Source organism: Columba livia, chromosome 22, assembly GCF_036013475.1.
Source record: "Columba livia isolate bColLiv1 breed racing homer chromosome 22, bColLiv1.pat.W.v2, whole genome shotgun sequence".
Lineage (NCBI taxonomy): Eukaryota > Metazoa > Chordata > Aves > Columbiformes > Columbidae > Columba > Columba livia.
In genome coordinates, this window is record NC_088623.1 from 2,112,551 (window position 1) to 2,135,592 (window position 23,042).

The 23,042-nt window shown below is 58.7% G+C and overlaps 2 protein-coding genes across 2 annotated transcripts; both read left to right on the plus strand.

Annotated features, from left to right (window-relative positions):
- Window positions 1–495: 495 nt before the first annotated feature.
- On the plus strand, window positions 496–14,939 carry CSRP1 (cysteine and glycine rich protein 1). Its single transcript, XM_065038285.1, has 6 exons — window positions 496–712; window positions 6,880–6,992; window positions 11,525–11,693; window positions 12,091–12,217; window positions 14,116–14,209; window positions 14,478–14,939. Exons 2-6 carry the CDS (start codon window positions 6,881–6,883, stop codon window positions 14,552–14,554), a joined length of 579 nt encoding a protein of 192 aa, XP_064894357.1. The 5' UTR covers window positions 496–712; window position 6,880; the 3' UTR covers window positions 14,555–14,939.
- A 4,169-nt stretch (window positions 14,940–19,108) lies between these two features.
- On the plus strand, window positions 19,109–20,932 carry PHLDA3 (pleckstrin homology like domain family A member 3). Its single transcript, XM_005505342.3, has 2 exons — window positions 19,109–19,794; window positions 20,207–20,932. Exons 1-2 carry the CDS (start codon window positions 19,443–19,445, stop codon window positions 20,326–20,328), a joined length of 474 nt encoding a protein of 157 aa, XP_005505399.2. The 5' UTR covers window positions 19,109–19,442; the 3' UTR covers window positions 20,329–20,932.
- Window positions 20,933–23,042: the final 2,110 nt, after the last annotated feature.

Consider the following 23,042-nt stretch of genomic DNA (forward strand, 5'->3'; position numbering starts at 1 on the left):
TCAGCGCCCTCCCTTCGCAGCTCCAGACCTGCCATCCAGCTGTGTTGGAGTGTTTGCCCAATGCCCTGCCAGCTGCCTTTCTCTCGGTTTCACACCGTTTATTTCTCATCCCTGTGTCCCTGCACCCGCCATAGTGTTGTTGTGCGTTCCCAGGGGAAGCCATTGCCAAAGAGTCGCTCCTCACTCCCTCCTTCTCGCCACCTCCTGTCACAACTTTTCTTTCAGAGAAGAACATCTAGCACAACTAAATACTGACCTAAATATCTGATGGGTATCCCTGCTGGCACACTTGCTTGGCAGCCAGCCCGCAGGTTTTAGGGACCCCGAAGGGTTCATCCCTCCCATGGGGGTGGGATGTGGGGAGATCCCCAGTGGCGTGGGGCCGGGGCTGCCGGGCCGTGGGGCTGGGGATCCCCGGTGGAGGGGCCCGGGGGTGCGGGTCCCCGGTGGTGGGGAGTCCCCGGTGGTGAGGGGTCGCCGGTGGCGGGGCCCGGGGCTGGTGTCCCCGGTGGCGGGGCCGGCCCGCCCGTGCCCTCCTCCGCCGGGCCCTCGGGGCGGCGGCCGCGGTGACATCAGGCCGGGCCGGCGCCGAGCGCAAACCGCCGCCCCAGACCCGCCTTCTCCCGCCGCCGACAAAAGCCCCCGAGCGGCCTCCGGCCCCAGCCCCGCTCCGAACACCGACCCGGCTCAGCCCAGCCCAGCCCCGCTGCAGGTAGGTGCGGACCGGGGGCGGCCCCGGGCCCTGCTGATCGGAACCCCCACCCGCGGGTGGCCCCGGAACCCGCGGTGGAACCTCCGGGGCTGCCGCTCCTCCCGGCCCGGGGACAGCTCCGCATCCCCCCGGGATGCTGCACCCCCAGGGCCAGCCCTCCCCCGGGCACACCGCAGCCCCTCCGGCTGTGCCCCCCGGCAGCTCAGCTGGGGGAGATGTGGGTCTGGGGGCTGGAGCAGGGGCACAAACCCACCGAGCGCCCCTGGGGTGGGTGCGGTGGGGCCCACTGAGGCACGAAGCGGCATGAGCGTCCGTGCACATGACTCCAGATGCGGAAGCCAAAGCTGTTGCATCAGATCGGGTGAACTTTCCTAACCTGGTGGAGAACGGGCACCTACGCCGCGTGGTCCCTTCCCACCGGGATGCCGAACTTTCTGCTGCGGTTAATGTTAACCCTCCGCTAAGCGTTCCTGTTCACTTTTTGCAAAGGGAAATCTTAGAGTTGTGGTCTCAGGCTGCGCTGTGAGCAAAGTCCTCATTCCGGGTCTCCTTGCTGTCGCTTCACTCTGCCGCCTGAAAAAAGCTTATACCCGGGGACAGGGAGCCGGCTCAATCCTCCCCGCTGGTGTGGACTGATGTAGCTTTACAGAGATTTGCATCGCTGAGGACCTGGCAGAGCACACGCTCCAGCACAGCTTCAGGTGCCACTTTCCAAACATCAGAGCCGGAAGCAGGGCCAGAGCGTAGGAGGGGTGTTAATTAGCACTTGGCAAAAATACCGGGAGCTGCCAAGTCGTAGCATTAGATATAGCGTGAGATGGACTAGGTGAGAAGGTGCAAGTGCTAAAGTAGTACTAGGTGTGAGACTGACTTTGGACGTGGCACCTCCTGGCTCTTCTAGCTCTTGGTGGGAAGGTTGGAAAGGTGTTGTGGTGTCTGTGACCACCCCTAGCCCAGTGTTTGTCAACGTCACCGCTGCCATGGGTCACTGGGCACCGGCTGTCCAGCTTCAGGCTCGCAGCTGCTCTCCGGAGTCTCTCTGTCCAGGATATCAATGTCTGAACCCTTTGGAGCGGCTCAGCTCAGCTCCCTGCTCCTGGGAGGGACAAAATGACAAGAATCTGACTGATGGAGGGAACAAAGCGCTTTGGAAAGCTAAAGACCTTGGTTAGATTTTGATTCCTGCAGGAGTCAGTAGCTTTTCTTAGCATACCTGCAAATGCTTTTGGCTATTGTTCAGGATAAAACTGGGATCTTGTTTGAGGAACCCAGTTGTGTTTTGTAAGCAAAGCTGGGAGCGGTGTGGCCAGCGGGCAGCTGTGTGCTGGTCCATGGGCACGTCGCGGTTGTGAGCGCTCACGGAGAGCTGTGTCCGGCTGGCGGCTCCGCGCAGGGCTCCCACAGCCAACCCACGGCTCCCACTGCCAAACTGGGGCTGCCGCAGCTAACCCAGGGCTGCCACAGCAAACCTGGGGCTGCCTGAGCGCTGGCAGCAGAAGCAACATCTGACTGTTGCTTTGGGAACCGCAGAGTAGACCAGCTGTGTGCGAGGATCACTCGGGACCTCGGACCCTCCTGACTTTCTCCCCTCATCTCTTGGCAAAGCCTTCAGAGATGTTTGCTCTGATGCAGCTGCGTCCCGTGGGTCAGTTCTGTCATTTCCCTATGGTGATGCCCAGTGCTCTGCCGTGTCCCAGTGCTCACCAGTTTGATACCACCATATCACAAATGGCCTTTGTTTATTGTCATTTATGCTGTTGGCAGCCCAGAGTCTCCTCATGTCACTGCTCCACCCAGCAGGGGGACAGAGGACAGTTTTAACTTGCCTCTCGTAGGGTTATTTCCACTTGTGCCCAGGTGATGTGAAAGCTGCTCCGTGACAGGTGCCGTGTGGGGCAGAGTCCCCCATGGGCCTGATTGCGGTTACTGGTGCTGACCCCCCGATGCTCTGTCCCCATGATTTCCCACCTGGTGTTACATGTATCTCCACGAGCTTGTTCCTCTCTGTTCTGCCCACACGCCTCATCTGTGCAAATGCCTCCTTATTCAAATTCTGCTCATTTCACAGCTGTGCCAGCTGTTCGCTGAACTGGAAGGTGGGAACCAGACCCCAGGGCTTGGGGCTGCTACCGTGGCTTCCTTCCCTTTGACTCGCCCGTTTGCCAGGCCATGTGTCCTGCATGGACTGCTGTGAACATCATTAGGAGTTAATTTTGTGCAGTGCTGATGGTGCTTTTCTGCCATCCATTTGTATTAACACTCTCATTGCAAAGAAAACCTTTTACGTGGGCCAGGATGAGTCTCCTGTTCCTCAGTGCTGTCCTCCAAGCACAAAGGGGTTGCTCTGCAGTGAATTACAGGAGGTACTGGTTCCATACGGGTTTGTGTCTGGTTGTTTAGTGTAGCTCAGACTGCGTCCCAAACTGGTGCCACACAAGCCCATCTGAAACGCGGGTGAGTCCATAGCTTGCGTTTTACCCGGTGAACTGTGCTGCTGCAAAGTCAAGCATCAGACACAGAAATTAGAGTTAATCTCCAAAAATCATCAGACTTGTGTGGTTCTGCACAACCTCGCTTTTGTCTGTGCTTCCCAGCAGCACAGCTGTTGAGGAAAAGATGGTATCCTGGTTTTGAAAGCCTCTTGCGTTACCCAGAGCAGATGAGGGGCTGTCTCCGGGGCTGAGCCGTGCTTGGCACGGACGATGCTCTCCGCAGGGCTCTGATTGTGTTTGCTATGATGTTGTGGTACACGAGATATGGAACTGCAGGTGGGAGGAAAATAATCCTGGTTTTAGCAGCCCTGAGTGTCTCTCTTGCCTGTGCTCAGGACAGTCTTTGGCTTCAGGACAGTCACCTCCTGTTCCTCATTCCGCACGGGTCTCATAGTGATTTGGAGAAGTGCGACTGTGGTCGGTTACGTGTTGCAATTGGACAGAATATGGTGCTCAGCTCCGTGGTGCAAAGTACTCTGAAAAATGCTGAAAGGGTTGCAAGCCCTCTTACATATCTTAATGCAGTCATTAATTACGAAACAGGGGTGATGGGTCTGTATAGATGGCTATTGTAAGGATTTTGCTGGTGCAGGTCCTGGGCTCCACGAGCTGGATGCTCCTATTATTATTCTTTTTCCTGCTAATACTGACCTGTAGCATAAACTACTTTTTGGGCTTTCATGTGGGGTGCCAGGCTCTCAGCACGTGTCTGTGGATGTTGTGGATTAAGAGGAAATTTGCTGCAACTCAAATCTTATCTCAGGCTTTCTCCGTGCCCAGCCGTGAGCAATCACAGGCCCACGTATCCCCCGAACAAAACTCGTTTTCATGGTCTCTCCCCACAGAAAATCCATCCCGGCGTGCACCAGGAGGTCTGGCTGGGATGGGGCTTTGCTGCGGTTGCCGGGTGGGTGTCACCTGCCAAAATCACAGTGATGTTGTTTAAACTGGGTGGAGGCACCTGCAACCTTCCCATGCTGGATGGAGGGAAATAAGCAGCAAAAGGACTTGAATCCTTTTGTGGCAAACATCAGCTGAGCCTCACCCAGAAGTGCCTTTTCTCCCCCGCAGACTCACAGGCAGCTCAGAGGAAGGTGTCCCCGCTGCCGGTGTCTCGGTTTGGGCAGATGAACCCGCTATTCGGCAGCAGTACTGAGGCTGGGAGCTGCCTACATGAGGCTGCCCACCAAAATCAGGGCTGGCGGCTCCCAGAGATGGGGGCTGCCAGCTGTTGGGTTTGGAAAGGGATGGAGGACCCAGAGAAATGGTGTTGTTCCTGATGAGGGTGCTGAGACAGGTGGGCACGAGGGCAAAAGGGACCAGGGCTCCCCCCTATGTGGGTACAGGCACCTCGCTGGCAGGAGGATGCTGCTGGATGTTTCTGCCCTCCAAGGAAACTCCTGAACCAGGTCTGGCCCTTCTCCTGGTGCTGGGGGTAAAAACAGGCTCTGGAGAGAAACAGTTTGTGGCCTTTTAAGGCAACGCAAAGGCTGGGACTGGAAGGGCCAGGCGGGAAGGGAGGGATTTGGCACAGGTTGTGCGATGGTGGGAAGCCCAGCTGCAGGGTGTTCGGAAAAGAGACTTCCCGGCTGCTACGATCACACCCCGAACACGCTCCTCGGGTCCCTGGAGCCAGCACAGCCGCCCCACTGGCCCCGCTCCTGCTCCCTCCCCAGCTCTGTCTGTCTGTCCTGGCTGAGACCCTCCGTGTGTCCAGCAGCTGAGCTACAGCTCCAGAGCCTCTGCACAGCCCTGCCGGCTGCTAGAACCTGGTTGAGATCAATTTCTTTTCTATTGCCTGGCAAAATACTCTTACACAGGGAAAAGCTCAACTTTCCCCTGCACTGGTGGGTACAGAGATCTCGCTGTTCCTGAGGGCAGAGGGTTTGCAGTGCTTCGTCCTCCTGTATCTCTCTGCTTGATGTTTATACAGCCCCCAGTCCTCCTGTGGAGTCAGAGAATTGTTTTGGTTGGGAGAAACGATTAAATCATTGAGTCCAATCATTCCCCACCCCTGGCACTGCCCCATGTCCTGAGAACCTCATGTCCGTCTGTCCAACCCTCCAGGGATGGTGACTCCAGCACTGCCCTGGGCAGCCTGTTCCAATGCCCCACAGCCCTTTGGGGAAGAAATTGTTCCCCACATCCAACCTCAACCTCCCCTGGCGCAACTTGAGGCCGTTTCCTCTGCTCCTGGCGCTTGTTCCTGGGGAGCAGAGCCCGACCCCCCTGGCTCCAAGCTCCTTTCAGGCAGTTCAGAGATCAGAAGGTCTCCCCTCAGCTCCTGTTCTCCAGCTGAACCCCCCAGCTCCTTCAGTCGCGCCCATCACACTTGTGCTCCAGCCCCTCACCAGCTCCGTTCTCTTCTCTCAACTGACTCCAGCACCTCAAGGCCTTTTTTGGTGTGAGGGACCCAAAACTGCCCCCAGGATTCGAGGTTTGGCCTCCCCAGTGTGCAGGGGGCAACGTCCCTCTCCCCAGTTCCCTAGCAGGGAGGTCAGCAGGTTGGAGACCCAGAGATGGGGCTTCAGCTGCCTGCGGCGACCTGGAGATTCAGAGCTGCTGCAAGGAGTGGGTGCAAAGGCTGTGCCCTTTGTGCAGCCCCCAGGTTGCCGTTAGATCCTCCTCTTGGCCGCACTCAGCCAGCTTGCCTCCCTCGGCATCTCCTTGTAGGACTTTGTTGTTTGCATGTCTCGAGGTTTGTGTTGGCCCCGTGTTCAAAAGCATCGAGGCCCCTCTGGGTTGGAGTTCTGCCACCTGCGTTAGCTGCTCACAGTATTTTGGGGTTATCTGCAAATTTGCACATCAAGGGGCTTCTTGATCGTGTCTCACCGGATACCTTTCAGGAAAGAGGAGAGAGAAACAGAGGCATTTATATTGTGCCAAGGAGCTGCGTGGTGGCTGAGGCTGGCGCTCAGGTGCTTGCTCTGCACGTGAGCCCATGTCCCTGGGGCTGCTGATTTCCCGTGGTCCTGGAGGATCTGGAGGTGCCCGAGCACAGGGGGAAGGCAGTGGCTCCAGGTGCTTTGGGGACACAGTGCCAGAGCCCGCTGGGTTTGGTGCCATCAGGGGTCAGCTCCTGCTCTTTGTGCGACCTGAACTCTACCCCTGCCCTGTGGTGGCAGAAATGGAAGAGGTGTTGGGGGAGAAGAAGCTGTGTTTCCAGCCACGGGGACAATCTGGACACTCTACAGCACCAAGGATCGGTCACCCTGGGCCCTGGCGGGGGGTAGTAGCAGGGCTGTGACCTAACGAGGTGCTGGTGCCCTGGGTACCTCTGCGAGTGCAGTCTCCCATCATTGTCCTGCTTCCTCCCTTTTCCTGGCACAGAAAGGGGTTGTGAGGCCCCACGGCTCGCAGGACAGGGGAATTTCTGCTGCTCCTGCCTGGCAGGACCAGTGGAGGCAGCGAACACTGCCAGGTGCTGTCACCATGGGTCCCGTGGGCATCCCAAGTCCTGCTAATTAGCAGCTTGGTGAATCTGTGCAAACAGCAAACATCCGTGGGTGGTCTCCATGTGTGGGGATATGGAACAGTTGCTGGAGCACTGCTGGTGGCTGCCCCGTCCCTCCCCCGTCCCTGCCCCGTCCCTGCCCCATCCCTATCCCGTCCCTGCCCCATCCCTGCTCCTGCCGTCCCACCCTGACGCTGCCTCTGCCTGTGCTTCTGCCGCAGGATGCCGAACTGGGGAGGAGGAAAGAAGTGTGGAGTGTGCCAGAAGGCCGTGTACTTCGCCGAGGAGGTGCAATGTGAAGGCGGCAGCTTCCACAAGTCCTGCTTCTTGTGCAGTGAGTACCAGCTCTTCCTTCGCCCCCCTCCCTACTTGCTTCCTGGCTCTCCACCCCCGTCATGTCCTGTTTATGGGCCGTGGAAAAGCTCATTAGGGTTTCTCTATGAGCAGCCCAGCTGTGGGAGCTGTGTGGCAGGCTTTCTGCTGTTCTCCAGACTTGGTGGTTAGTTCTGCTGAAGGAAGACAGAGCATCCCAGGACACCAGGGGCCATCCAGGCTGTCAGGGCTGACCTCAGCCAGCACCCACGCAAAGCCTGGGGCTGTCCCTACACCAGGGAGAGGCGAGGCTGAGTCCTTTAGTCTGTCTCCAGATGTTCGAGATTAGAGCAGGAGACAGGGACTCTCCAAACAGTGGCAGTAGGAGGTGCATGTCCCATGCCCTGCACTGGGGTGATGCCAGCTTTAGTCTTCTACGTGGCTTTGCCACACTGAAAAGGTGATTTGGCTTTGGGCACTGGCGTGGGATCTGTCCCTGTGTCCCAGGAGATGACGGGAGGAAGATGTGGTCCTGTCCTGGCCCTTCAGCTGATGGAAAGCTTACTGTGAAGTGATAAAGCATCACTCCCAGCCTGCCTGGAAATCTGCTACTGCAGAGCGTGTCTCTGTCGTGTGTTTAGACCCAAGTGTCACCTCCAGGGAGGAGCAGGACAGGATCTGGCTGGTGGTTGACTCAGTGCAGATGTCCCTTCCTCTGTAGATCCTGCAGGCACTCTTGGGTTCATGCTGCGGGTCCCCAGACACCCTTCCCCTGCCCTTGGGGACAGCAGGGCAGCAGTAAGGGACAGGTGAGGAGTGTCACCATGCTGAGAGCAGCTCCTCCAACCTGGGGCATCCATCCAGGGGGCCTCAGGACCTTTGAACAAAAAGAAGACCACTGTCCTCAGCCTGTGTTTTGCCAGATTTCTGTCCCCTGCCCTCGAAGACTGTCACATAACAGAACCAGTGATTCCCGTGTGCTACCAGGAACATGCATGTTGTCTGTGTCCACTGATGGCTCATCAGCACATGGCATCTGACACAGACTGGAACAGGTGGTGGGTGCCCCATCCCTGGGGACATCCCAGGCCAGGCTGGACGGGGCTCTGAGCAACCTGAGCTGGTGAAGATGTCCCTGCTCATGGCAGGGGGGGCACTGGGGGAGCTGGGAAGGTCCCTTCCCACCCAAACTGTCCTATGATTCTGTGATTCTAAGTGTATCCTCAGAGCTGTCTTTGCAGCAGGACCCCACTGAGGTTCAGCATTTTCTCAGCCGGTCCCTGTACCCTGTTCCCAGTGTCACTGTCCCGTTGCAGCAGGGACACAGATGTGATCTTTCCCACACGGACAGCGAGCAGAGCTGGGCTCTATAAACAGGCACACGGCTAGAACTCATCTCAGGAGGCTTATTCCAGCAGGGAAATACCAGTGTCCCCATGGGGCCGATCCCTGCCATGCTGCTGTGTCCACCTGGCATGGATACTGGATACTCTTGGCCAGTCTGCCTGGGACGCAGCATGCACAGCTGGATGCAGATGTGCAAGAGAGAGGCTGTTGCTCCCTGTGCGGTAGAAAGAGTGGCTGGCGTCACCGGTAGCTCTTGAATGTGGGAGCTTCCAGGCTGGAAAGCTCATTTTGGCTGGAGAGGACTAAGAAAGGGAGTTGCAGAGAAGTTTTCGCAGGCGGGCAGGGGTTGGCAGGCTGTTGTGTCCTTCCGGCAGCCGCTCTCTGCAGCGGGAAGTCGTGTTTCTGCTGCAGCCTCAGATAAGGAGGGTGGGGAATGTGAAAGGGCTGGAGCACAAGTGTGATGGGAGCGGCTGAGAGACCTGGGGGATTCATCTGGAGAACAGGAGCTGAGGGGAGACCTTCTGATCTCTGAACTGCCTGAAAGGAGCTTGGAGCCAGGGGGGGTCGGGCTCTGCTCCCCAGGAACAAGCGCCAGGAGCAGAGGAAACGGCCTCAAGTTGCGCCAGGGGAGGTTGAGGTTGGATTTAGGAACAATTTCTTCCCCAAAGGGCTGTGGGGCATTGGAACAGGCTGCCCAGGGCAGTGCTGGAGTCACCATCCCTGGAGGGTTGGACAGACGGAGATGAGGTTCTCAGCACATGGGGCAGTGCTGGGGGTGGGGGAACGGTTGGACTCAATGATCTTGAGGGTCTTTCCAACCAAAATGATTCCATGATTCTATGTTACCCTCATCTCCCTCCCACCAGTGGCTTTTGCTGTCTGAGTCCATGTTGCTGGAAAACCTCAGTGTGGGTGTAAAGACGTTATTGCACCACATCTGCCCTTCCCTGTGACCCCATGCACACAGCGGGACTTCTTGGGAAAGCTGTGCGATGCTGGCACCATGAAATCAGGCAAAAGGCCTTGCTTTGGGAAGGCCAATCTGGGGAAGAAGGTCACCCAGTGTCCCCTCATGGAAGTAGGTCCCCAGAGAGTGCTCCAGAGCCGACTGCAGCCAGCGCTCCTGTCCCTGTGCCTTGCAGATGGACAAACTCCATACGCACTCCAGTGTCCTGCCCGTCCTGGCTGCAGGCGATGCCGAGCTGCACCCAACTCCGGCATTCCCAGTCTGATCCCCAGTGCTGCGTTTGGGCCTCATCAGGGAACCCGAAGCCATTATCTTTAGGGAAGAAAAAACAAATACTTCAACCTGATCTGCCATAAAAAAGGAGCCAAACCTACCGCAGTGCATTAGAACCGGAGATCGGCTCAGGGAGTGACTTGGTGATTGACTCGGTGGCATCGATCCAACTGAGCTGATAGTACAGGGTGGAAATGTGCTTTAGTGAGGGCGTTTGGCCTCTGCAAGTGGCAGCAGCTCTTGTCTAATTGTTTTGTGGAGCAACTCCTTGCTCTTAGAAAAACAAAGGGTCCTTAACCCGATGAGTGCAGTGCGCTGGAATTTCTGCAATGCAGAAAGCCAGGAGCTGGGGGTTGATTTCTAGGAAGCAGACCAGGAAAGAATGTTTTCTGCTGCCTCTCAGAGCGCCTGTGGCTGGTACAGATGAGGGACTGTGAGAGCTTTGCTTAGAGCTCTAAATCCATCAGCACGGTGGGACAGACAGACGCCAATGAGATCAGTCACTCCCACCCCTAGGACAAAGCTCTTTCAATGTGCCAGTAAAAGTGCCCGAATTCCCCTCCTGGAGGGTCTGGATGCAACGTTGCTCCCCATGAGCTCCAGGTAACTCAGAGACACCCCAACACCAGCCCAGGAGCTTGGCAGCTCTGGGGCCAGTTAACCAGAGCTGGTCTTCATCAATGAGGATGCTCCATCCCCAGCTCCTGCTGGGGTGGGATGGGAGAGGACCCTTCCAGACCCTTCTTAGATGGCAGGAGATGTTTCCCTTCCCACCTCCTCCAAGCAGCAGCACACGGGGTTTTCTGTGGCCCTGGAGGAGAAGCACCATATTTAGTAATTGGGCCGAGGAAAGCTGCATCTCACCCTGCGTTCAGCGCCGCGGTTTGCGCTGCTGGGAGCCGAGCTCTGCTCTGTTTGCATTCCTGTGATATTGGTAAAGGCCAAGAAACTTTTCTGCTGGCCAAGAGGCCAGCGTGCCGCTGGAAGCCTTGACATTTAAGGCGTGTAAGCGGGATGGGGAAGGCTGTGTGGCTGCTGTAACAGGATCTGTTTTGGGGCTGGCTGCCAGCGCTGGGGACTCTGCCCCGGGGCGTCTGGATGCTGCACTGGGCAGGTAAACACAGCAGATCACTGCGAGCCCGGTCAGGTGCTGTTTGCCTCCCGCCCTGGCTTGCTGGGTGATGTGTTCCAGGAAGGGTTTGGAAGCCAACGTGAAGGCTGAGATCAGAGCTGGGACAGGAGTTGGGCAAACCTAAACTCAGGAGCAGAGTCTGTGTGGGCTGAGCCCAGCACCAAGCTCAAAGCTCTGGCTGGGCTGAGCTGTGACCCTGAGCGTGGCTGCTGGCTCCTCCTGTCCCACCTGATGTCCCATACTGATCCCCGAGGCTTGGAGTTAGTGTTCCTCACCTGACCCTGGTTGTGGCACAGACCGGGGCGGTGTGTTAACACAAACCCTTCCATCGTGGTCTCAAGGTCTGGAGAGGCAACTGTGCACAATAGCGTAACGTGCCAAAAACTTACTGCGGTGATGGCTGCAGCTCTGCTTTTGGTTAAACACAAAGCAAAATATATTTGCTTGCATTACTTTCCCCCAAGCGCCTGTCACTGCGATTTGCAGCGGGCTGGGATGCAGCAGAGCTGCCATGGGGCAGGGACGTCTACCCTGCGAACCCCGCGGTGACTTGTAGGGAAATTTCAACCCCCCTCCTGTTTAAGTGCATCAGGAGGGTTAACAGAGCTTACCCTGTAGCTTTGGTGGTTGCTTCCTTTTAAAGCCAGACAATGTTCTTGTTGTGATCCTTATCTCTGGCTGTTTTGCATGTGCTCCCTTCAGCACTGACCTCGGCTGGGGTTTCCTACTCCTTGAAAGCTGAGCTGTGCTCTCCCTTGTGAGGACTTGTTTTCTGCACCTAATTAGCGGGCTCTGGATGAGCAGGCTAATGGCACCGCCCTCCTGTCTTTTCCAGTGGTCTGTAAGAAGAACCTGGACAGCACCACTGTTGCTGTGCATGGAGATGAGATCTACTGCAAGTCCTGCTACGGCAAGAAGTACGGCCCCAAGGGCTACGGCTACGGGCTGGGAGCCGGGACCCTGAGCACGGACAAGGGCGAGTCTCTGGGAATCAAATACGAAGAGTGAGTTTAAGTCTTGTTTTCAAAACCATGCCTGTTGTGGGCACCTTTTCCCCCACATCTATCCGCTTTTGATGCGTGGATGTGCAGCCTGTGCTGAACTTGGAGTGGTGTGTAATCTGGAGAGCGCCGTGGGCTGCTCTGCCTTTCTGCTCCTCGGGGGAAACCCGCTGAACCCTCTTGGCAGGGTGGGATGGGGCTTGACGAGACATGCCCCCATTGCCCGGGCACGCTGCCCGTCCCCTCCCAGCAGGCAGCCGTGAGGCTGGAGTTTCCGTGGGGCTCAACACATTGTGCCTAAAGCTCCGGGCCCTTCAAAACTGGGATTTGTGATTCCATAGCTCTTTCCTCCTCTGTCTTGCTTGTGCAGCCCTGATCACAAACTCCTTCCCATCCACAGGGGCCAGCCCCACCGACCCACCAACCCAAATGCATCCCGAATGGCCCAGAAGGTTGGGGGTTCTGATGGGTGCCCTCGCTGTGGCCAAGCGGTGTATGCGGCCGAGAAGGTGATTGGAGCTGGAAAGGTAAGAATGGGGATGGATGGATGGATGGATGGATGGATGGATGGATGGATGGGACACACACATGCCATGAGTTGCTGTGTGGCAGGGAGACCTTCAGAGAAGGTCTGGACCTGACCCACAGGCTGTGCAGGCTGGACTAGGGATCTGGTGGCCATGGTCACCAGGAGGTCTGGCACCAAAAGGAGATCTTGGCATGTCTGGAAACCAGGTTCTCCAGGCTGCATTGCTCTTGCAGATTTGTAGATGGGAAAGAAATACATTTTATATTAAATATTCGGAGCACTGCTCAGCAGAGGTCACAATGGATGTCCCTGCTCAGCAGAGGTCACGGTGGATGTCCCCAGTGCCAGATGTGTTGGTAGAATGAGCAGCGATGTGGGCCGTGGCCACTGCCACTGCTAACTGAACAAGCGCAACATCCAGTGAGCCTCTGCCCCCTGTGCCGCGGGCTGGGACGCCACAGCCCGGGTTTGCGGCAGGAAATGGATTCCAGTGGTCAGTGCTGCCCACGAACAGGGTGCAGGGTTGGAGCTGTGGGCACCTGCTCGGTGCTTCTCTCCTGGGCTGTTCTGCTGGTGGATGGGATCTGCTCAGGGCCAGATGGGAAGGATGTTCTGCAACAACCCTGGGACATCCTATGTCAAGAATATCACCTCACCAGGGTCCTTTGCATCCCGAGCTGTGGCCTCATCCTCACCCAGCTCTGGGAAGCTCTTGGTGGGGCATGGGGACACGTTCTGCTCTGCCAGCCCTGGGAACCTGCTGAGGTCCCTGCCCTGGAGCAACCTCCCTTCCAAGGTTGGGTACACGTGCAGAGCTGGCCAAGGCGGCTTAGGCCTGGCTTTGTGCCGCAGGGGATGGGATGGCCATGCTGGGAAACCCTCCCCGGTTGCATGGGGACACTCACTGACCCCTCTGTGATCTGCCCTCCCTGGGGCTTCTCTGTTTGTCCTCTGTCCCCAGAGCAAGGGAAGAGGCATCCAGTCCACAGCAAGGGCCTCCTGGCACCACCGTACCCCAGCTGGCAGTGCAGGGGTTTGTGATGGACACTTGGAGGGTCAGCCCAGGGTCAGAAACAAAACTTGCCCTTAAAGTCACAATCTGGGCTTCCTACGTTTCTGGCCTCGATGTTTATGGGGAACCAAAGCTGGCAAAGCAATTACACTCCAGCAAACCCAGGGAGGATTCCAGAGCATGTATTTCATGTACTAATGTTTGCTGGATGACTCCATCTGCTACCTCCTCCTCCAGCCCCCCAATTTCACATTTTCTTCCAAAAAAGGTTTTGTGTTTTCCAAAGTGTTTATTTAAATTCCTCCGTGAGCAGCTCTGGCTACTCGAGGTTTGCTTGGAGGCTGTGAGCTCATTTATCCCCAGGGGACTGCCAGAGCCATGGGGGGAGTTTTATTTTTAAACCCTGGCTGATTTCTGCATTCTTAGTGTCTGTTTGCTGCCTTCCTTGGAGCTGTAGCTGTGGAGGGGCAGGTGTCCCAGCCCTGGTGCCACCCCAGGGTAACGTATGGCAGCTGTGGGTCTCAGCTGGATAACTTAGGGGATTTATCATGCTGCTCGAGTGAGGACAATCTCCAAAGAGGGGGGTGATTGCTCCTCACAAATTATTGTACAAATTATTGTACAAATTGTGATACAAATGACTTCTGTGAATCATGGTGAAAGCTCTCTGGAACCAGATCGCCATGGGAGCCGTGACCACACCTGATGTGCCCTCTCTGTATCTTCCCCCCGGGGCTGGGGGGACGGCTCTCTCCAGGCAAACACTTTTGTCCCATTCAGACCTCTTTGCCAACTGCTTTGGGTCAGAAACAGAAAAGTGACCCCATTTGGTAGCCAAAGCATCCCTGGGTGTTGTCTGACCGGGCTCTGCTCCTGTCCCGCAGTCCTGGCACAAGTCCTGCTTCCGCTGCGCCAAGTGTGGCAAGAGCCTGGAGTCCACCACCCTGGCAGACAAAGATGGGGAGATCTACTGCAAAGGTGAGTGTCCCCGTCCCCGCCGGCTTGTCCTGGACTCCAAAGGGTGGAGGTGGCGGGGGGAACAACCCCTGTGCAGGAAACCCGGATGGGATGGGGGTTTGGGGAGGTGGTGGCTGCACCAGTGGGGTGATTTCCTACTACACCTGGGGCCTCTTTGCCCAACAAATATGACAAATCCTGTCCTGTTTAAGTCCTCCTGCTTCGAGAGGAGGACCCGCTTGTGTTTGGCTACCAGCCTTACCCGTCTCTGCATTCCCATCCTCTGCAGGTTGCTACGCCAAGAACTTCGGTCCCAAGGGCTTTGGCTTTGGGCAGGGTGCCGGGGCGCTGATCCACTCGCAGTGAGGCAGGAGGAGCTGGGCTTTCCGCTCACCCCGGGCTAGTCCAGACCAGCCTGGGCTGCCCGACGCTTCCTGCGCCCGCAGTGAGCATCCCCACCGTCATCAGTATCCACCCGCTGCTTCCCAGCACGAGCCCCTTGCTCCCCGCCCTGACCCAGCGCACCCCAAAGCTGGGGGAGTCCCAGCGTGGTCCCCACTGGGTCCTGCCGGTGCGGGTGCTGGCGGGGGGACAGCTCAGCTCGCACCCACCCGCAGCGAGGCCTGTGAGCCCAAAATGTTTGTTCCGCATTGTCTGTCCTGGCGGGATGCCAGCTCAGCCGGGCCATGCCGTGCCATGCCGTGCCATGCTGTGCCACCGAGCAAGCAATAAACATCAAAGCTGACCCATGCCTGGCCTTGCTGGAGAGTTTATTCCCCGTCTGGGGCTGGGTGACCAGAGCCGGAGGTGAGGAGGTAGAGGGAGGACGGGAAATATTTGCAATTATGTCTTGCAATTAAAGCACGAAGGCAGGAGCTGCTTGATGCAGGGTGACATGGCCCAGCTGAGCCCTGCAGGTCGCTGAATTGGGCTCTCCCGCACTGCAAAACCATTTCCAAAGCAGCAGCTGATGCTGGGAGGCCCAGCGCAGACCTTCGTGGGTGTGTTGGTAGCACAACACGTGTGCACGCCCTGTGAAACCCCTATCGCTGCTTCTACGTGGCGCCTCTCCAAACAGGCGTGCCCGGCAGTGCTGAATAATTAACAGCTTTTCACCTACTCCCTGGATTTTTGCAGCATTGTGGATCGTTAAGCCGTCAGTTCCAAGATATAATTAGTTTTCATCTAAACTCTTCACTTTCTTTTTGTGATTCTCTCTTTGACCGGCGTGACATACCCACAAGATCAGCCTCACTGCAACTTGGAGTTATGAACTCCACGGGGAATTCACTTTTGGGGATTTTTTTAAGTTATAAACATTGTGGTTGAGTAAATGAGACGGGTAGTGTTTTGAGAAGCACAACAGAGGCAGAAATCCTTTTGAGGGACAGGGCTTGGGCTCCTTTATCAACTTAAACGCTTTGCTCCTGTTCATCACACCCTTGTTTTTGAAACTGAGGTGGGGAGAAAGCTCTTTAAGCTTCTCCAAAAATCCCTCCCCCAGGTTTCCCATCCTGGGACCCAAATTCTAGCTGGTCCCATTGCCGTGGGGTGTGTGGTTGGGTTTGGTGAGGTGACAGCAGGTGGCACTTGGGGCAGACGGCCGGGGCTGAGGGTTGGGAGCTGGAGCACCTGGGGCTCCGGTGCCACCTTGGTGTGGAGACCGAAACCCGGCAGAGGTCCCCGAGGTGTGGGGGTGAGGAACCCACCTGCCTTCTCCATGAGTGGGAGGTGGATGCTGGATGTGCCACAGACGCCCAGGCAACGCTGTTTAGTCAATAAAGCAAGAACCAGTTTTCTGAAGTCTCTTCTTCCCGTAGTTTGTAGGGGTTGTGTCAGAGAGAGGGGAGGTACGGAGGTATCACAAGAGTGATGGAACCCAGAGAGGCCATTTGCTCCTGGACACCTGGTCAAAAGCAGGAGAAAACACTGGATTTGGGTTCTGCGGGGTCACAGAAAGATGTAGGGTGTAAGGGCCCAACAGAGGTCTTGAGTCCAACCTCCTCTTGCGCAGGGCTCGCTCCAAAGGTCAGGTGCGTCACACCTTCCGGTGTCCACTCGGCTTTGGAAGCCCTCCAAGGATGGAGGGCCCACTACTGCGGGTCTTGTCACAGCACATACACCCAGAGAAGGTTATTTTCCTTACGTGCATCAGAGCTCCCCTTGTGGCACCTGTGCCTGTTGTCTCTTGTCCTTTTGCCGTGCCCTTCTGTGTCTCCCTTCTCCACGCAGTGGAAAACTGAAGTTGGGTCTCCCCAAGCCCTCTCTTCTCCAGGCCTCTGAGTCTCTGCTGAGCTTTCAGCCCCAAAGGGCCCAGGTGACAACACGAGCAGTGTCCTGGGACAGGGACCTTGCCCTGAAGCTGCACTGTTCACCTGAGTGACAGACAGGCTGTCGGGTGGGGACACCAGGACTGGCACCGCTGGGGCTGCGCAGCCGGAGGGCATGAGCTGCTGGGCTGGAATTAGAGGTGCTTTTTGGGCACCCCCTGCCAAAACGGCAGCGGGGCGGCTGTGGCCATCTGCTACCCTCTGCTGGTTACTGCTCCCCGTGCACGGCTGGCGCCAGACAGACGGACACTCTGGACACCTGCACCCAAGTGTTCAATTCCCTTTAGAGGCAGCAGAGCCGCGTTGCACCCAGCAGCCACCGCTCGGGGCTGCCAGCCCTCGGGAAGGGGCTGTGGGACCCAAACCTGCCCAGAAACAGCCAAACCAGGGAGTCAATTTGTGGCCGAGCACCTGCAGCCTGCAGGGACCCCCAACAAAGGGTGGGACTGGAGCTCCCCGAACCTCCATGGGCAGTGGTGCTGGGGGATCTTGTGGTGGGTGATGCCACATTGTCACCTCCCTGTGCTGGCCGTGAACTCTTGGTGGGGGTGTAACCCGGCAGCTGCTGAGTGGTGAGGAGGGAGATCGGGCTGGCTGGTGAACCAAAAGTGCCTGTGGACACCCCAGCTCACCGGGCCAAAGTGACAGTCCCAAAACTATTCACCCAAAATTTCCAAGGCTCAGCATCCTTAGAACTGAACTTTACCTGTGCGTCGGAAAACAGCCTTGGATGCTATTTTGTGGGGGGAACCACACACCTGCTCTGCTCTTCTAAAATGCTGGGATTCTTGGGGTGACCTCCGGGCTGTGCTGGCCCCCCAAGCTGTGCCAGCCCGCGCTGCCTTTGGCTGCAGGGCTGGCGAGGGCCGCAGGGCAGCCGGGGCTGCCCGACGTCACGAAACCGGGTCTCCTGGGACCGCCGGGCCCGGTGCCAGCGTGGCGAGGTTGGCCCCAGGGAGCACGAACCAGTTCCTGGCTCCAGCAGCCGCTGCCCTGCCCTCTTAATGAGGGATAATTAGGTGCATCTCATCAGCACTGCAGACTTGCCCCCCCCCGGCCATGCCGGCTGCAGGCGATGCCCCCAGCGGGGATGGGGATGATGGGGGGGTTGGGGCTCAGCAGAGGGTACCAGGGGGGCTCTGTGGGGACACAAGCATGGGGATTTGAGGGGTGAGTGGCTGCAAGCCAGGGAGCCATGGGCCGATCTGCTGCCAGACCCACCCAGTCACTCCAGCGTGTCCCTCAGGGGATTTTCCCCTTCCAGACCACACCTGGGTGAAGGGACCCACATGCTCAGCATCTTCAGGGGCACATCCAGCTGCCCAGCAGGCTGTGACCATCACCGCCATGGTCAGCACCCCAGATGTCCCTGCCGGCAGCCGGGCACAGTGAACCCTTGGTGCCAGGCGCTGGCACAGGAACAGACGAGGCTGCGGTGGCCAGGAACGAGACGGGCTGGAAAGGAGCCGGGCTGTGGCTGCAGGGGAGGGTGGACTCAGGCAGGACTGGGCTGTGCTGCCCAGCCCTGGTCCTGCTCTGGGTCTGTGTCCCCCTGCACAGCTCACATGAGTCTGGGGGATGCTGGTCCTTGCGGTGGGACAGGCTGGGGGCTTCAAATCCCCGTGCCAGGGGATCTGGGGAAGGGGAGCTTTGTGTGCTGAGGGCTGGGTGGGTGCTGGGTGTCAATGGCTGTCCCCATTGCAGGGCACCCTGCACAACCACATCACCAGACATCTCCTGCCTGCCCGTGTCCCCCCACCCAGGGGTCTCCACAGCCTCTGCCCGGCTGGTGCTGCACACACAGCACCTGCCCCAGCACCCCATAACCTTCTACCCTGGATACAACTGCACCTCATAGTGCCTTCCTGGCTGGCACTGCACCCCACAGCCCCCACCCCAACTGGCACTGCACCCTGTAACCCCTTCCTGGTTGGCACTGCACCCAGAGGCCCCATCCCAGCTGGGGCTGCACCCAACAACCCATTTGCAAGGGACACTGCGCCCCACAACCCTGTGCCTGGTGGGGGCTGCACCCCACAGGCCCGCTACCCACCAGCACAGCACCCTATAGCCCTATGCCAGCTGGCACTGCATCTCCCACAGCTGCCACTGCACCTCCCACAGCTGACAGTGCACCCTAAGAGCTGGCACAGCACCTCAACAGCTGGTACTGCACCCCACAAAGCTGAAAATGCACCCCCACAGCTGGCACTGCACCCCAACAGCTGAAAATCCACCCCCAAGAGCTGGCACCACACATCCCACAGCTGGCACTGCACTCCAACAGCTGGTACTGCACCCTCCACAGCTGGCACTCCACCCCCACAGCTGGCACTGCAACCCCACAGCTGGCACTGCAACCCCACAGCTGGCACTGCACCCATGCCCAGGTCACTGTACACAAGTCCCCAAGCCTGTCCCGGCACCGCCGCCGTGCAGACCTGTGCCCACATGCTGCCTGTTCACACCAGGCCCCAGGGCAGCGCCTGCCCGCGGGCTCCCCGAACGCGGCTCCCGGGTGAAGCGGGGCTGTGCCGGGCCTGGCCGGGCTTCGCCTGGGCGTGAAGGCTGCCTGTGCGGCAGGAGGGGCCAGGCGAGGCGGGGAGGAATGCGAGTGGGAGAGCAGCCGGGCATGTAGCGACAGCTCCTGGGGAGCGCGGAGCCGGGGATCCCACACGCTGCACGGAGCGGGGAGCAGAGCCCTGGCAACAGCACTGGCGGCCGGCATGGGGGACCCCATTGCTCACCCCCTCTGAGAGTTGGGGAGCGGACGGTGACGAGTGCCCTAGGGGCAGCACGGCTGCCGTGGGGCTCCTGGCCCCAGCAGCTCAGCTCCGACGTGGGGGGCTGGAAATCCCCCCGTGGGTGATGCTCGACTGTGCCGACACGAGGTGCTGAGCATCCCAGGGGCCCGAGGAGCTGCAATGACCCCCGAGAAGGTGCTAAGGGAGGGGGTGCTGGAGAAGCGGAGTGGGGGGCTGCTGCAGCTCTGGAAGAAGAAGCGGTGCCTGCTGACGGAGAAGGGGCTGCAGCTCTTCGAGCCCAAGGGCACGCGGCGCAAGGAGCTGAGCTTCTCCCGCATGAAGGCGGTGGAGTGCGTGGAGTGGAAGGAGCGGCACATCTACTTCACGGTGGTGATGGACGACAGCCACGAGATCGACTTCCGCTGCGCCCAGGAGGACCCGGGCTGGAACGCTGAGATCACCATGGGCCTCGTCCGCTTCAAGAACCAGCAGGCAATCCAGGTCGTCCGCGCCCGGCACAGCTGCCGAGCAGGTACCAGACCCCCCTGTGCTGTGGGGCAGGGTGCGGGACCCACCAGAGAATGAGGTCCGCAGCTGCCGGGTCCCATCTCCAAGTGGTTTGGCTTCCCCATGGGAACCACAGAGGGGGTCCTGTGGGTGGGGAAGGGTCTGCAGAGTGACAGCCCCGTGTCCCCCCCAGCGCTAGCTGGGCCCTGCCCTTCGCATCCCCTGCTGGGTGTCACCTCCCTGCATCCCTGCAGAGTCTTTCTAACACCTCCCTATGTCTAAGGTGGCCCTGAGGGACATGGGGCTCTTTGCCATCTGGCACATGGGATGGCGGTGAGAACCGTGTCTGGCTCCGCTCCCCGGCTCCCCTCGGGGCTGGATCCTGCCCCACGTCCCAGCGCTGGCCAGGAGGGGTAACATGCACCTTCTCTCCGCAGTGGTGCAGTTCGACACAGCCCCGGGGGGACAGCCCATGGACACGGCACATCCGAGGAGCAGGATGGAGATGGCCCTTGGCTCAGCGGGCGGTGGGGAGAACGGCATCCCGGCGGGGAAGTGAGGCCACTGCTGTCTGCAGCCGGGGATGGGGACAGTGGCCTCAGGGAAGCTGGTGCAGGCGCTGGCTCCCTGTGTCCTGGGGCAGGACAGAAGCACCACGGAAACGGCGCTGCACAGCTGCAGGGGTCCAGCCACATCTCCTTAGCATGATGGGGCAAAGGACATGGTCAGGGCCACCAGCAGGGGCTCTGGACATGGCAGGAGGTGACATCCCTGCCTGGGGGTCCATCATCTTTCACCTGACAAGGGCAGGACCTTGGTGGACTGGTGGGGACTATTGCGCCTCTCCTGCAGGACAGGGGATGGCATGGATGAGGTTAAGCCTGGAAGAAGCTTTGCCTGAGCACCAGTGACACTGGGACAGATGGATATGGCTGAGGATAAGGCTCCCCCTGAGCCCCCACGTCGAAAAGGGGCTGGAGAGCTGCTGCTGCAGCAGGGACACCTCCAGGCACCGGACCTGGATGGCACGGTGACACAACCATGCTTCTGGACATTGCCCTGCCCTGGGCTGCCCTTGGGCTAATGGGGGACTCTGGGGAAGGCAGTGGGGACCCTGACTCCCTGTACTAAAAGTGTCCCCAAACAAGACCTTCTGCTGCTTACCCTGGTGTTACTTTGGTTTGTGGGACCCTGCAGGGTGTGGGAGAGCACAAATCCTGCACAGAGCTTCACTGGTTGTTGGCATCCCCCTAAACCTGGCAGCATCCCACAGGCAGGCACCAAGCCCCCCGCTGCACCCCAAGCTTTGCCAGTCACCCATCCCGCTGCTCCCGTGTCCCCAGGGATTCCCATGGCGGTTTGTGGGTGGGTGACCCGGAGCAGCGCTGCCTGGCTTTGCAGGCGGGACGGCAGGCAGGGGAAGGGACGGCTCTGCCCCGACAGGCAGCGCAGACACCAGCGCCTCGAGCCACCTGGCTCCGCAAGCCGGAGCCTGATCCCCAGCCCACGGCCAGAGGCACCGCGGATCCTCCCGGAGATTGCCCGGCTGCGTGGGAATTGGGGAGCACAGCACCCCGTCCCCTCGGGCTGCTGCAGCCGCCCCAACCTGTGCCCTGGTCACCTGCTCCCAACCCCAGGGGGGCCATGGGGTCCCATTGCAGTGCCAGGGCAGATTTGGGGTGGCTTTCATAGAATCACAGATGGTTTGGGTTGGAGGGACCTTCCCAGCTCCCCCAGTGCCCCCCCTGCCATGAGCAGGGACATCTTCACCAGCTCAGGTTGCTCAGAGCCCCGTCCAGCCTGGCCTGGGATGTCTCCAGGGGTGGTTCATCTACCACCTCTCTGCCCAACCTGGGCCAGGCTCTCACCACCCTCAGGGCCAACAATTTCTTCCTCATGTCCAGCCTGAATCTCCCTCCTTTAGTTTAAAACCATCACCCCTTGTCCTGTCGCAACAGCCCCTGCACAAAAGTCTGTTCCCATCTTTCTTATCAGCCCCCTTTAAGTCCAGAAAGGTCACAATAAGGTCTCTGAGGGGGATCTTATTGGGAGGTACCTTACTGGTGAGGGATGGTGACATGGTCAGAGCCCGCTCACCGTGCAGGGCCAGGCTCAGGCCGGCTCTTTCCCAGAAGTCTGGGAATGAACGGTTTTGTGCTTTTCCACCTTGCTTGGCCTTTCCTGGTTCTCAGAGCTTCCTGGCGGTCCAAGCTGAGGGGACACAGATGAGACCAGAGCCAAACCCGGCACAGGCCCTGAGCTCTGCACTGTCCCTGGGCAGGGACAGAGGCACCACACCATGGTGGGTTCCAGGGACGGTGGGACTTGGTCTCCTGCCCGCAGGGAGATGTTCTGGGCACGGAACCCTGTGAGCACCAGCCCCCTGACCTGGGTCCCCACACACTTGTCTGGAGGGAATGGGGTTGTCAGTTGTCAGAGGAAAGTGCTGATGCTCACACAGCATTTCCATGGCAAGGATCTCTATCTCTGTCCTGGCTTTTCTCAGAAATCCCCAGCTCCCCGAGTCAGGGGATTCTGTGGGGCTCATTCAAAGTGCCATGAGCATCCTGGCAGGGCAGCACCCAGGGGTGGGAGCACCCAGCACGAGGGGTTTTTCCAAGTCTGCTGAATTTTGAGCCAGTTTGGGGGGGAGCCCGACTCCTCACTTGCAGCTTTTCTGCTCTCATACTCACTGTAAACAGGTATTTTCTGTTCTCCAAGCGCCAGCAAGGAGCTGGGGAACGGTCGAGGTGGGTGTGTGTGAGCACCAGCCGTGGCTGTGGACACATCCCCTGCGCACTGACGGATGGGGCAGCAGAGACCCGGTGGCACCCGCAACCTTGGGGGGGAAATTTAGGCACTTAATAGAGGGAGAGGGATAGAAAGAGCAAAGCAAATCGCTACGCTGATGTTTCAGGTCCAGGCATGGGGAAGGTCAAGGTTTTCCATCCCCATTCCAAGCTCCTCATCACCTCCAGACCAACATGCAGCCAGAGCCGCTGCCTGTACCGTGTGTCCCCCCACGGCTGGGATTTTCTTCTGTGCAGACACCCAAATCTGCCAGATCCCCCTTGGCGGGTGGGTTCCCAGGGTGCAGGGGGTGGGGGGAAGGCAGGACGGCTGCACTCGCCGCCGGGAAGGGCTGAGATTTGCATGCAGAAGAAAAGGTCATGGAGAGATGGAAAAGAAAATAGACAGCCAAAGAGACTCCGCCAGCCAGAGGAGCAGGGCCGGGGCGGGCGGCTGGTGCATCCCCCATCGCCAGGAGCACAG